The sequence below is a fragment of the Molossus molossus genome, unplaced genomic scaffold (assembly GCF_014108415.1).
Source record: "Molossus molossus isolate mMolMol1 unplaced genomic scaffold, mMolMol1.p scaffold_m16_p_15, whole genome shotgun sequence".
NCBI classification, from domain to species: Eukaryota; Metazoa; Chordata; class Mammalia; order Chiroptera; family Molossidae; genus Molossus; species Molossus molossus.
In genome coordinates, this window is record NW_023425350.1 from 65,790,982 (window position 1) to 65,806,760 (window position 15,779).

General features: G+C 38.3%; 1 protein-coding gene across 3 annotated transcripts in view; it reads right to left on the bottom strand.

Annotated features, from left to right (window-relative positions):
- The window catches only part of IMMT (inner membrane mitochondrial protein), a 47,615-nt gene that overhangs the window by 24,674 nt on the left and 7,162 nt on the right, over positions 1–15,779 (bottom strand). For 2 of the 3 annotated variants that reach the window (XM_036263104.1, XM_036263106.1), the window contains exons 2-4: positions 7,047–7,120; positions 5,802–5,991; positions 1,271–1,379 (exon numbers count right to left, since the gene is read on the bottom strand). In XM_036263104.1, the coding sequence (XP_036118997.1) occupies positions 1,271–1,379; positions 5,802–5,991; positions 7,047–7,120 (373 nt within the window). Of the gene's footprint in view, positions 1–1,270; positions 1,380–2,059; positions 2,115–5,801; positions 5,992–7,046; positions 7,121–15,779 lie in introns of those variants that run through there. The other variant, XM_036263107.1, reaches the window with a different exon arrangement.

Consider the following 15,779-nt stretch of genomic DNA (forward strand, 5'->3'; position numbering starts at 1 on the left):
GACTATTTTATTCACTGCTATATCCCCAGTGCCTAGAACAATGCTTGGCACACAGTAGAGAATATTTGCCAAATGGAAGACAGTCAGATGATTTAATTGAGGACAGAGGTGACTAAGGAGAAACATATCAAGTTCAAATGTATTACTGAGCAGGTTAGAGTTAGGTTAAGTGCTGTAAACTAGGGTGGGATTACTGATAAATCACGAAGGCAAAAAATATCTACAAATCTAGACTAGATCAGATACTTTTATTAACTATGATTAAAGAGAGAGAAAAAACTACTAAGGAGGAAAAAAATAGGTGGGAAAGAGAATATGTAAATCTTAAAGTCTAAATAGGAGGAAAAGCTAGGAGTCACCCTGGCCAGTGTGGCTCAGTGGATTAAGCATCGCCCCACGGACTGAGAGGTCCCGGTTCCATTCTCAGTTGGTTCCATTCCCAGTCAAGACCCATGCCCTGGGCTCAATCCCCAATAGTGGGCATGCAGAAGGCGGCTGATTGATGTTTCTTTCTCACATCAATGTTTCTATTTCTCTCATTTCCTCTCTCTCTAAAAAATCAATAAAAACATTAAATAAAAAAAATTTTTTTAAAAGCTAGGAGTCTGTTAAAAAAAAAATAAAGTCTGTTGTAGGCAAGATAATTCTTTCTTCTTTTTTATTTTTAATCTTCACCTGAGGTCATTTTCCCATTTTCTGTTCAAATAGAGTGGGAGGGGGAGAGAGAGAGAGAGAAACATCGACATGAAAGGGACACATCGAGTAGTTGCCACCCGCATGACCCAACCAGGGCTGGGGACAAACTGCAACTGAGGTACATACCCTTAGCGGGAACTGAACCGGGGTCTCTCTGGACCACAGGCCAACGCTCTAACCGCTGAGCCAAAACAGCCAGGGCGGTAAGATAATTCTTGCCATTATCCTCACTGAGTAGCTTAATAAAGCACAATTCTGGGCTGGCCAGTGTGGCTCAGTGGTTGAGCGTCAACCCATGCACCAAGAGGTCGCTGGTTCAATTCCCGGTCAGGGCACATGCCCAGGTTGTGGGCCCGATCTCCCTCTAAAATAAATAAATAAAGCACAATTCCGTATCCCTCTCAACCCTTAAAATGAGAGTCAAAATAAGTGAGAATAATCCTTCCCAGAGGTGAGAGCTAGGGACCAGAAGAGTCCTTCACACAGAAAGCCCGCTCTCTTAACCATAGGCACAAATAGATTAAAACAATTCATTTACTTATAACTTTAAAAGAATGATTCTAAATATAGGTACCTGCTGAAGCTGGAGTGTCTCCCTTATGTTTTTGGAGCTGTGAGGCAGGCAGTTTAGATTCTTTCATTACCTCTGATACACTCGAGATTTTTAGTGGACCAGACTCACTCTTGGAAATAAAAACATTTAACATTTCAGATGTAATGTGTATTATTTCAACAGTCAAGTCTTTCAGACATTTAACAAAAAGTTAGCACTTTATAACATATTTTATTTACCATAGTAAGAGAAAGCTTCATATTAGAAGAATGCAGTTCAAAAAATTTCATTCCAAAAAATTAACCCATATTTCAGTAGCAACAAAGTCTTTTTTTTAGGGTAACTAATAAAATATAAGATGTATGACTTTCCCTTTAAATATCACTCTTTTTACATATAAAATATTGAGAAGACTATTTCCATTTGCTTCCTTAATCACATTATGTTGTCTTCTGTATATATTCAGTTAGAAACAAGTGATTTTTATAGGCTCTGAGTAAAAATGAAAATTAGCTTTTTATACCTTTAATCCCCAGAATTCATGCAACTACATACTATATAATCCAGTTGTCACTTCTACTTTTCTCTTTCTCAGTTACCACCTGCCTTTAGTTTAAGGCACTGTTCATTAACAGGACTGCCAGGAGATTAAAGCTAGAGGGGCCCTGGCCAGTTTGGCTCAGTGGTTGGAGCGTCGGCCTGCGGACCAGAGTCCCAGGTTCGGTTCCCGCTAGGGGCACGTACAAAAAAAAAAAAAAAAAAAAAGATATGCTAGAAGAAATTATTGAGTAACAGCAGCCTTTTATTTACCACCTATGTTGTCACACATGTTGCCAGAACTTGGGAAGCAGCAGGACTCAGATATCCCAAAGATGACTACTCAAACAAAACAGAAATGGTTCTGAACTTTGTCACTACCAGAAATGAACATTTATGCATTTTATTTTTATTAAAATTTTATTATTTTTTAAAATCATGAAATATATGATCACTATAACGAGCAAAATAACATCAAGATAGAGCAATGATTTTAACTCACCTTTTCATTGCTCTTTTCCTTTCCAGCACTCTCATGTAGCTACTGCACATAGCTGAACTCTAAGCCCCCACCCCCACGCCAAGGAGAAGCTCAGGAGTATACACACACACACAAAATATAACATGGACATTCTCTTCCAAGTCAAAAAATTATTTCTTGTTATATAAAATGCTAATTTAAATGCATATCCTAATGTAGTTGCAAAGCCCATAATTTGGTCAATTATTCCTCTTTTTGGTCATTCAAGTTGTTTCCTGTTTTGTTTTGTTAAACATCTTTATCTATGTAACTAAAAAGCACTGTAGTGTGGTATCTGTAAGATACTTTGCCAAAAGAGGAATTGCTGGGTCAAAGGGGTTGAATATCTTCAAAATAACAGATCACTTTCACATAAGGTTCTAGCAACTCATTCATCTCTCACAATAAATGTGTTTGTGTATAAATGTGATGTATTTCCAGATTTAGTTGTTCTATGTCTAATTTCTAATCCTGTTTCAAAACCTTATTGTTTTATTAAAGAAGAATTATAACAGTCATTTTCGGGGAAAGTGTCATCTGACCCCTCCCACCCCAAAACTTTTCAGAATGTTCTTGGCTACATCATTTATTCTTCCATAAGAACTTTAAAATCATCTTGTCTAATTCTTCAACCTCTAGAAAAATCTATTAGAACTGTATTAGATATGTGTCTGTGTGTGTATATGTATACGTTATTTCTTTCAACTATATACAAATTTAGGAGAAATTTGAAGAAATATATAAATTTGAGAGAAATGACATTTTCAACATATTAAGTCCCATCCAAGAATATAACATTTGTCTTCATTTAGGCTAGTCTTATTCCATGTCCATCAAAAATTTTAAATTTATCTTTGCTCAACATTTACAGTATGTGCATAAATAACCATGTTGGCACTAAAAGGGTTCCCATAAAATAAAATGTATAGTTTTAAAAGCAGTAAGTTGATAACAATGCACAACAGTAGAGAATGCTGAATAAATGGTAAGAAATTAAAAATAAAAACACTGATACCTTAATTCAGAGGTGAGAAAACTCACTTTGGTTTGTGTAGTGAAGGATGCAGGACTTCAAGAGAACATTAGTAGGCATAAAAAGGAAGTAATTCTGGGTAGAAGGCCACCACAAAAAAATCATGCAAATGGAAGAGATCTTTGTGTAGTTCTCTGCTTTAACCAAGGCCCTTGCAACAGTGCCTGGTACATAATAATCACTTGGTATACATTTGTTGAATAAGAATAGAAACCACAGGCATATTTGTAAGGTAAACTGGCACGAAGTTAAGGATTTATATGCAGGACCATTCAGAGATAAGGCTGGAAAGGTAAATGAAAGCCAGACTGCCAATCACATCAAATGTAAACCTAAGAACCAGTAAAAACCACAAACTACAGAATAAAGGAGTCAATGGCCAGCTCCCAGGCTAACAGTTAACCACTCCTAGTTTCATTTCCCTTATTCAAAACATGAGACAATTTCTAAATTCTCTAGTTTTTACATTCTGTGGTCTTGTCTTTTAAGCAATAGGAAATGTATAAAAGCTCCTGATAAGTGAACTCATGAAAACATGATAGCACTTGAAAGATTCTGATACTGATATGATGGTCGAGATTATGTTAAGAGAGATCTGGGGGGTGGAGACTGGGAGAAAGATGGGAAAGACTGTGTAGGGGGAGAGGAACTAATGTAGTTTGGAAGACCATTTGGATATGAAGTGATAAAGGTCAGAAGTGGGATGAGGATACTGGCAATGCAAGAAAAAGAATAAATATCAGAGACTGAACAAAATAGATTAGTTAACAAAATACAGGCAACTATAAAAATGAATCTAAGAATTCTAACCCAGCTACTGGACAGCAGGGTACTATCTTTAATACAAACAAAGCAAATCAGGAAGAGTGTGAATTTCGAGGTGGTGCAGTATGGACCTGCCAAGTTATCCAAGTACAAATGTTCAGCAGGATAGCTAAAGGACTGAGAAAAAGCCAAGGCTATTACTGAGAGAGATAAACAAGTCACATACAAAGAATGACACTTAAAGTCACGTCAAATGAGAAAAGAACACTACTCTGAACTGTTTAGCCTGACTCCATGCTTCTAGCATTGCTTCCAGTTATTTCTCCTGGATCATTTGGCTTAAAATGGACCCAAGATTTTAGTATGAATCCACAGGATTCTGCTCCTTGACTACTAGAGCTGCAAGACGGTCTCCCTCAGGCAGCTTAGACATTTTAAAGTTCATATGGAAGAATAAAGGATGTAGAAGACTAAACAAGAACATTTTGAAAAAGTACGTTAGGGGGCTGGGGGTTATCAGAAGACACTTGCTTTTCTAAATATTTAACTTTGTTATAGGATTGGTCTCTAGACCATGCCAGATACTAAAGAACAGAAGTCCACCCAATTTCTAAGAATAAACTGATGAGCTATGTGCAGCCTCATAGCATAAAGAAACACCCAGTACCAAATCAGCAAAAATCCATGCTCTCTTTTGTAAAATTTTTTCAAGCAGTTGTTTGAATGAAGATATACTTTAGATTATTTAAAAATTTTTTAAGTTTGATGGAGGAAAACAAGGGTGAAGCTCTGAAGAATATGTGCAAAGTCCAAGGAATGCCAATCAGTAATGAAGAAATAATTAGTATGTAGTTGAAAATTCTGAGTCTCTGTTTTGTGGTCTAAAAGGAGCCACTACTAATGAAAACATTTGGGTTCTGTGTCATGACCATTCTACGGTTGTTTTTAGTGTTGTAAATCTGAGCTTGATAGCTGCAATAGTGTGGGCAAACACAGCCCCCCCCCCCCCCCCCCTTAGTCCACAGGGCAGCCAGTGTTACCTCTGCCAGAGCTGGCTTTTCCATTAATCTTCATGTGCCACACAATTATTTTCTATGTGGTGGGTACTAAATGGGAGCACTTATGAGACTCGAAGAGGATAAAAATCCAATGCTACAGATTAATATTTTTAAAAACTGACAAACCCATTCAGCAACTTCTACAGAATTATACATGCAAGCTACTTTCAAGATGAAACCAACCTGTTTTTATTCATCTATTTTTTTGTGGTACGTGCCCCCAGCGGAAACTGAACCTGGGACTCTCTGGTCCACAGGCCAACGCTCAACTGCTGAGCCAAACTGGCCAGAGCGAAAACAACCTGTTTTTAAAAGTATTTCATAGGGTGCCCAGCTGATGTGGCTCAGTGGACTGAGCACCATCCCTTGGACTGAGAGGTCCTGGTTCGATTCCCAGTGAGGGCACATTCCCAGATTTTAGGCTCAATCAGGGGGTGGGGGAGAGTTTGCAGGAGGCAGCCAACCAATGTTTCTCTCTCACACCAATATTTCTATCTCTTTCTCCCTTTCTCTCTCTCTAAAAAAAAAATCAATAAAAACATTAAAATGTGAAGGAATCAATTATTTCAATAATAATAATAATCAATCAATAAAATACAAGTATTCCATCAGGTAAATTGAAATATTTAAAATGCTTACCGGCTTCTTTGACAATGGAACATTATAAATTGAGGAACCAAGAACCACCTCAAAGAGTTTGTCTGAGTAAGGTATAGTTTTTTCTACACTTTCCCGGAAATGGGAATCCCATTTGGCATACAGGATAGTGCCACCAATACCTCCGCCAACAAACAGAAGACCAGCTCCAGCAATTTTGGCAGGAGACAACCTGAGTGAGAAAAATAGGAAACACATTTATTTTTCTTGGCTCCTCTAAACCTACTTAAAGACCTCTAACCACTACTTCTCTACCACTGATTCAGATCACAGCAGCCAAGTTTATAAGCACAGCTGCACATAACCTACCTTTCCCTGATTTGTTTTAAACATGTCCACAACAGAAAATCACATTTACTTTTGAACAACTTAAAAAAAAATTTAAAAAACAGTAATAGCTGCCCTGACCAGTTTTGCTCAACGGTTAGAGCATCAGCTCGAGGACCAGAGAGTCTCGGGTTCAATTCTGGTCAAGGGCACGTACCTCGGTTGCAGAACAGTTCCCAGGCCTGGTCAGGGTCATGCAGGAGGCAACCAATCGATGTGTCTCTCTCACATTGATATTTCTCTCTCTCTCTCTCTCTCATTCTATCTGAAGAAAAAACAACAACATTAATAGCTAGGTTAGGTAGATATGAAGCAATCTACCCTTTAACACTTAAAATTCAAGATGTTCACAATCATGAAATTTCCTTTGAAGCCAATAAACAGCTATCACTAACTTTCAAAGCTCCTTTTCCCTTAATCAAACATTTCTATAAATACAATAAAATAAACCCTTTACAAAAGTAAGATAATACAAATAACAGAACAAATAATTTTTAAGTTCAGAGTTTAATGGGCTGAGTTTGGGATATAAATCTATTTGACACAGAATGGAAGAGAGCACATGAGGCAGGGGCGGTGGGGTAGGGTAGGATGCAGGGGCGTCTACCTTGAACGCCACCCAATTACCAAAGAACCAAAAGAGCATCATAATAAACTTTCACCTACAAATAGGTAATGCTTCAAAGATATTACAATAAAGCTACAGTGTCGTATTCCTTAACAAAAAAGCTACAGTGTCGTACTCCCTAACAAAAAGGTTTCAAGCAGTTAATCCCATATTCAAGGAAATCTCCTCTCTCTCTCTCTCTCTCTCTCTCTCTTTCTCTCCCCCCCCCCCCCCCCCCCACACACCCCTAGCCCACATTTAAAAGTCTGTTTATAGGAAGACATGTTACATACCCAGAACTTCCTGCAGTAGAGTATCTACGGCATGGTCGTAATGGACGGAGGATAAATTTCCCACAGAGACAACTCTAGAGGGAAAGAAGAAAACATCACAACCAATACAGTTAAAGGAATCTGGAAAACTTTTAGGGTTGGTAACTCAAAAAGTAATACTTTTATTATAAATGTCTTCATTAAACTAAAATTATTTTAAATAAATTAATTTACCATGAAACATATTTATTGACCCTTAAAAACAGTGATGTTTCCTGCACCCCAAGGGTCATATAAAATAAAATTTAAGACTAAAAAAAGGATTATCAGACTATGATCAATTAGCACTTTTAAGTGTTATATATGCTAATTATTCCTTAGCTATAACAGGGATTTGCCATATGCTTTTTTGTTATTGTTAATCCTCATCCAAGGATATTTTTTCCATTGATTTTTAGAGAGTGGAAGGGAGGGAGAGAGGAAGGGAAGGAGAAAAAGAGAGAGGGAATGAGGGGGAGAGGGAGAGGAGGGAGAGAGAGAAACATCAATGTGAGAGAGACACATCAATTGGTTGCCTCCCACACATGTTCAAACATGCAACCCAGGCACATGCTCTTGACCAGAATTTGAACCCTTGACTCTATGGTGCTCTGATTTACTTAAAGTAGTAAAGCACACATCACCCTGGCCAGTTTGGGTCAGCGATTAGAGCATCAGCCCTTGGACCAAAGAGTCACAGGTTCAATTCCCTGTCAAGGGCACATACCTCAGTTATCAGTCCCATCCCTGGACCCAGTTGGGGTCACACAGGAGGCAACCAATCGATGTGTCTCTCTCACAATGATGTGTATTTCTCTCTCTCTCCCTCCCTTCCACTCTATCTGAAAAAAAGATCAATGGAAAAATACCCTCGGGTGAGGATTTAAAAAAAAAAAAAAAGGGCTCTCACCAGTTTTGCTCAGTGGTTAGAGCATGGGCCCTTGGACCAAAGAGTCACAGGTTTGATTCTGGTCAAGGGTGCATACCTCGGTTGTGGTTCATCCCCAGCCCTGGTTGGGGTCATGAAGAAGGCAACCAGTCAATGTGTATGTGTATCTGTCTCTCTCTCCCCCTCCCTCCCTCCCACTCTATCTGAAGATAAATAGAAAAAATGCCCTCGAGTGAGGATTAAAAAAAAAAAAGGGAAAACACATAAATGCAAATGCTTCTTAAAAATATGTGGATCCCGCCCTGGCCGGTTTGGCTCAGCGGTTGGAGCGTCGGCCTGCGGTCTGGAGAGACCCGGGTTCAGTTCCCGCTAAGGGCATGTACCTCGGTTGCAGTTTGTCCCTGGCCCTGGTTGGTCGTGCGGGTGGCAGCCACTCGATGTGTTCCTTTCACATCGATGTTTCTCTCTCTCTCTGTTCCTCTCTCTCCCTCCCACTCTACCTGAACAAAAAATGGAAAAATGTCCTCGGGTGAGGATAAAAAAAAAAAAAAAAAAATATGTGGATCCCTTAAAACAATAAGTGCACATCTAAATAGCACTTTTTGAAGGTTTTGATAAACTTAAAGCCATTCACATAGCTATCACTCTGAAATTTCAAATTTATTGCATTCATAAATAAAATCTTTCTTTATACCAAAGAGAAAATCAAACTGCCCAAGTCAAGGGGGAAAAATGCTTTCTCTAGGTTCAATGAAATTACACCCAAGGAATGTCAGAAATACACAAAATTCCTTTTAGAAGTATCTTAAGTTTGAAGAAAATATATCACATGATCAGAGGGCACATGAAATTATTTTAGAATTATAGTTGCAATTTACACTCTATTTGCCAAAGCCTACAGGTAAACATCAAGTTAATGTATTATCTAATTTGGAAAAGAACACAAAACACAAAACACTTCACAACATGTAAAGCAGCTATAACTGACATTTTAAAAGTATTTCAATTACCTAGAGTGTAGAAATCTCAACATTTTTGAACTGCATTTAACAGAAAAGGGTGTTTTCCTACTGTTCTGTAAAGGTTATATGAAGTTTTAAACAAAACTGCATCTACTTTAATATGTCAACAACTTCATTTTGTGAAGTTTAACATTAGAATTTGAGAACACCCTGCTCACATCAAAATTTATTTACTGTTCCTTTGTTCATCTTCTAGTTTCTTTTATCTTAACCCTCTTCCCTCCCTTCGACAGAATATATTTGACGTGACTGTACATTTGTAGTTTCTAGTTATAAGAACATCTAAAATGTAATATTTTAAATCAAAATTCAGCCCTAGCCAGTGTGGCTCAGTTGGTTGGAGCATCATCCCTTACACTAAAATGTGGCGGGTTTGATTCCATCATATACTCAGGTTGCAGGTTTGATCCCCAGTCTGGTCATATACAAGAGGCAACTGATTGACTTTCTCTCTCTCTCTCTCTCTCAAATCAATTTTTTTTAAAGTATGTCCTCAGGTGAGGACTACAAAATAATATATATTTAATATCAAAACTCAAAGTTTAGTTGCATAGAGTGAACTCTCCTACATACTTCTGACTCCCAGCCACTCAAAGCCCCTCTCCATAGGCAACCAATGCTATCAGTTTCTTATACATTCAGATAAATTTTGTGACAGAAAATTCCTGATGTATCCCCTCTACATAAATGATACCTTGATATACACCCAGTTCTGTATGAAAGTTCATTCAACAATACATATTTGAGATCATTCTATCAGTATATGAAAATCTTCCCAGTGGATTTTACAGATTCAATAGTCTACTCTATGAATGTTACTTAACATACTTAACCAGCCCCCTTTAAATGGATATTGCGGTTTTGTCTTAATTTTTGTTATCATAAGTAATTCTGCCTGGGAAACAATGTTATCTTGGGTCAAGTCTTACAGAAAATTTGCAAAACTGGTAAATATTGCCAAATTGTCCTCTAGTAATAAATATGAGAATGTTTTCCCACAGCCTTTCCAACACACTTTCAAAGCAGTTGTAATCACAATTTCCTTTACTATGACTCTATCTTTTTTATATTTATAATCCCTTTTTATTTCCTCTTATATGAACTATCAGAATGTATCCTTTTACTACTTCTAAATAAAAAAGTGTTCTTTATGTACGAAAAGAAACTAGCCATGTAGTATTTGCTAACTGCAAATGTTTTTATACAATTTATGATCTGTTTTTTATCTTTGCTTATGGTAGCTTATGCCATGCAAAAAAATTACTTTTACATAGTCAAAATCGTCAGTCTTTCCTTGTATGCCTTCTGGGTTTTCTCATATTCTTAGAAAGCCTCCCTCGTTATACAATAATTCTTCAACTCTGATGGGTTCATTTTTTTATATTTAAATCTTTGACCTCTTGTAAAGTATAAAGTATAGATTCAATTTTATTTTTTCCCAGATGTCTATTCAGTTGTCCCTAAATTACAGGCAGAATAATCCACTTTTCCCAATGATTTAAAATGCCACCTTTAAAATACACTAAATTCCTTGATGCATTTAGAGTTTCTGTTTTGTTCCACTTACCTACCTATTCATACACTAATACTACAATGTATTAATTACTGAATATTAGAATTAGCTTTTGCCCTGGCTGGTTTGGCTCAGCGGTTAGAGCTTCAGCCTGCGGACTAGAGAGTCCCAGGTTCGGTTCCCACTAAGGGCATGTACCTCGGTTGCGATTTGTCCCTGGCCCCTTTTGGGGTTATGTGGGTGGCAACCACTTGATGTGTCTCCCGCGCATCGATGTTTTTTTCTCTCTCCCTCTCCCTCCCACTCTATCTGAAGATAAATGCAAAATAAAATGTCCTCAGGTGAGGATAAAAAAAAAAAAGAATTAGCTTTTAATCCGGTAGGGCTAGTCCTCTCTTTTAGTACTATTCTTTTGCAAAATTTTTCTGGATTTTTAAATTGTTTTATTGAATTTATTGGGGTGACATGGTTAATAAAACTATATGGGTTTCAGGTACAATTCTATAATACATCATCTGCATATTGTATTGTGTGTTTACCACCCCAAGTCAAGTCTTCCTCTGTCACCATTTATACACCTTTACTCTCTTCTACCTCCCCCCACACCCACTTTTCCCTCTGGTAATCATGCTACTATTGTGTCTATGAGTTTTTTTTTCTTTGCCAAATCCCTTCACCTTTTTCATCCAGTCCCCCAAGCCCCCACCCCTCCGACAGCTGTCAGTCTGTTCTCTGTATCTATGAGTCTCTTTCTATTTTTATTTTGTTCATTAGATTCCACACACAAGTGAAATCATATGGTACTTATCTTTCTCTGACTGGCTTATATCAGTTAGCATAATACTCTCCAGGTCTATCCATGCTATCCCAAAAGATTTCCTTTTTACAGCTGAGTAGTATTCCATTGTGTAAATATACCAAAGCTTTTTTAGACACTCATCTACTGATAGGCATTTGGGCTGTTTCCAAATCTTGGCTATTGTAAAGAATGCCATAATGAACATAGGGGTGCATTTTTGGATTTTAAAAAAAGGCTGGGATAGCCAAGGCTGGTTTGGCTCAGCAGTTAGAGCTTCAGTCCACGGAACAAAGAGTTGCAGGTGTGATTCCAGCTAAGGGCGTGTACTTCAGCTGCAGTTGATCCCTGGCCCTGGCTGGGAGGTCATGCGGGAGGCAACCAATCAATGTGTCTCTCTCACATTAATGTCGCCCCTGCCCACACACTCTATCTGAAGATATTTGGAAAAATATCCTCAGGTGAGGATTAAAATAATAATAAATAAAAATAAAAAGCTGGGCTATCAAAATGCTTTCAATTAAATAACACAGCTTCAACTGTAAACTGCACCCTGATTTAAGAGGGGATAAAAAGTGAACAAATGTATCTTTTATGACCAAAAAGGATAGCAATAAAGTTTCATACTTCTGTATGACTAAAAAGCAGAAATGATTATATTATGACTCAAATTAATAGGGTTTTTATCTGAAACAGTGGCTCTTGATTTTTTAAAAATTAAGTATTGTAATCATTAGCCTACCTTCATATTTAATATCCTGAATAGGACATTAAAAATTAGAAAATTTAAGTTTTTCATGGTTTTATCACCCAAGTCCCTAGACACCAGTTTAGTTTTGCCTATTTAAAAACTTTTGGCCCGGCTGGTATGGCTCAGTGCACTGAGCATTGTCCCATGGTCTTAGAAGTCTTGGTTCAATTCCTGGTCAGGGCATATGCCCGCTTGTGGGCTTGATCCCCAGTGGAGGGCGTGCAGGAGGCAGCTGTTGGATATTTCACTCTCACATCGATGTTTCTCTCTCCCTTTCTCATTCTCTAAAAAAATCAATAAAAATATATTTAAAAAAATTTTCGGAGCTCTGGCCAGTTTGGCTCGGTGGTCAGTGTTGGCCTGCAGACCACAAGGTCTCAGGTTTGATGCCTGGCCCTGGTTGGGGTCGTGTGGGAGGCAACCAATTGAGGTATCTCTTTCACCTCTCTCTCTCTCTCTCTGTCTCTCTCTCTCTCTCTCTCTCTCTTCCCCTTCCTCCCTTCCTCCTTTCCACTCTATCTTAAAAAATATATATCAATGGAAAAATATCCTCAGGTGAGGATTAAAAAAAAGATATCTTCTAAGTTTCTTTTAATATAGAGATTTCCCTTCCAATAATTAGTCTGATGAAGAACCTGGGTTGTTTGACCTGTAGAATTTTCTAGACTGATTTTGTTCCAGGTGCAATTTAATTTAACATGTTCCTGTCCTATGTACTTCCTGTAAACTAGAGTTGGATCCAGACACTTGCTCAGACTCAGGTTTACTCTCTCTGGCAAAGCTTCAGGTGGTGTGTTCTTTCATCCGGAGGTATACAGTGTCTGGTTATCTCTCCTTTTGGATGTTATCAATTGTGTTGATGTATAATGTCTACATCCATTAATTTATTCAAGGTTGAAAAAAGTCATCTCTAGCCCTGGCCGGTTTGGCTCAGCGGTTAGAGCGTCGGCCTGCGGTCCAGAGAGACCCGGGTTCGGTTCCCGCTAAGGGCGCGTACCTCGGTTAGTTTGTCCCCGGCCCTGGTTGGTCGTGCGGGTGGCAGCCACTCGATGTGTCCCTTCACGTCGATGTTTCTCTCTCTCTCTCTATTCCTCTCTCTCCCTCCCACTCTATCTGTACAAAAAATGGAAAAATATCCTCGGGTGAGGATAAAAAAAAAAAAAAAAGAAAAGAAAAAAGTCATCTCTAATTCATTATTTTTCAATTATTATTTGACATATTTTATTAAGAGGTATTTCTCCCCATCTATAATTTGGTTACCCAATAGTACAGTTCATATAGGAAAGGCAGGATTTATAAATGCTTGATTCTTTTTATACTTTTATCCAGTTATTCTCTGATAATAACAATTTCAATTGGGGGGATGTTTCATTTATTGTGACAGATTGTTAGATTTCCTATCCCCCTTGCTTTTCTAGAACCTCGCAACCTTATGAGACCTCAAGAACCTCCTAACAGGGTCCAGAAACCCTTAGAATTAAAATATATTCTTTGTTATTTATAAGTGTTTCATTTATGTTACTTATACATAACAATCTTTATCTATATACTAAATGTTATTTATTATCATAAAATAATAATGATACTGTTATTTAATACCACTAAGTTGGGGGTGATACAGTTATATCCAAACAGTTGCTTGTATCTGGAAGTTGGGTGCTGCTGCAACAAAACATAAAGCATGTGGTAATGACTTTTGGATGAAAGGTGGGGGTGTGGAAGAGCTTTAAAAAGACTGTTAGCCCCTGGACGGTTTGGCTCAGTGGTAGATTGTTGGCTTGTGGACCAATTAGTCGTGGGTTCGATTCTGGTCAAGGGCACATAGCTCGGTTTCGGTTCATCCCTGGCCCTGGTCGGGGTTGTGCAGAAGGCAACCAATCGATGTGTCCCTCTTACGTCCATGTTTCTCTCTCCCTTTCTTTCTCTCTTTCTCCCTCTCTCTCTCTCTGCCCCCTTCCCACTCTATCTGAAAATAAACAGAAAAATATCCTCAGGTGAGGATTAAAAAAAAACGACTGTTAGCATAGCCTTCATAGAGGCCGATAGTGAGGGCTTAAGAAAAATGAAAAAAACTATTTTGGAACCCGGGAAAAAGGGATCCTTGTTTAGTGGCAAAACTTTATCAAAATTGTCACCTATGGTGAGACAAACAAATTAGAAAATTAGATACAGCTCTATCTAGACTTAATGAACTGATAGATTTAGCTAAAGAGAGTTAAAATGCCAAAAGAAGCAGAGTATGATAAGGATGGAAATCAGCTTCAAAACAAACAAACCAAAAAAATAAATAAATCCTGTTTAGCTTTCAAGCAAAATTTAAAACAGCCAGGACTTGGCTCCTTGATAGTTTATAACAGATTTATAAAAATAAAACTGTTTCTCATTCTCAGCCTCTCTAGTCAGCAAAAAATCCTTTAAGACCTCAATAGACTGAAAGAGGTGTTCCTCCCATAACCATAGAGAAAAGGCCCACTAAGGATCTTAAGGGTATGACTCCCATAACTTTTCTCTTACACAGCACCATTGAGAATATTAAGGGTTTTACCCCACGGTGACCTCAGAGGGAACCCAAAATGAAGAAGCGCGTATCTTTTTTTTTTATCCTCACCCGAGGACATTTTTCCATTTTTGTTCAGATAAGAGTGGGAAGGAGAGAGAGGAGGAAAGAGAGAGAGAAACATCGACGTGAAAGGGACACATCAAGTGGCTGCCTCCTGCATGGCCAATCGGGGCCGGGGACAAACTGCAACCGGCGAGGGCAGAGGCGCATATCTTGATAAGATTTGTAGAAATGGCTTTAGTCTCATGGAGAAAAAGCCTAATAAGACCCACAAAACACACAAAGTTGTTAACAGAACTGTAGTGATGAAAAATATGCCAGCTTAGATTTAAAGGGAAAAAGTACAAAACAAAAAGAGGCTTTTAGACTCTTGAACTTCCACAAACAGAAGCAGTCTGAGAAAATGACTCAGCTGCAAACAGGCTACATTTCTGGAAAAGGAATAATTCAAGGGGTGAAACTAGGAGCCCAGAGAATAGAATCAAGAGCTATGAAGAATCATTCAAACAGTAGGACTAAGTCCTAATGAAGGAATTAGCAACCTATGCCCAGCTAGATTTTTTTTTTTATCCTCACTCGAGGATATTTTTGCATTTATCTTCAGATAGAGCAGGAGGGAGAGAGGGGGTAAGACACAGAGAGAAACATCAATGTGAGAGAGACACACTGACTGGCTGCCACCCTTATAACCCCAACTGGAACCGGGGACAAACTGCAACCGAGGTACCTGCCCTTAGAGGGAACCAAATCCGGGACTCTCCAATCCGAGGGCCGATGCTCTAACTGCTGAGCCGAACTGGCCAGGGCCCCAGCTAGATTTTATATGTCATGGAACAGTGACTGCTATGTACCTCTTGTTTTCTGCCTTTCTGAATGGGAGCACCTAGAGTGCTTGTCACACTTCAGGATGTGGCAAAAGTAGGTTAATAGTTGTGAGTACGCGAAACAGAGTTTATTCTTGTATTATTCATTATTTACTGTATTATTTTCCATGAAAATAACTGTTAACCTACTTTTTGCCCCACCTATATATTTATGTTGGTTATATGGAGAACAAATAACTTGTCTCTTTAGTTGACAGGTCTTTAGACTGAAAGGAAAAGTGCTTAGGGGGCTGTATCCTAAGGACCACATACACATCCAAAATGTCTTAATTGCAGAGGAATCTGATTTAGATGATAAAA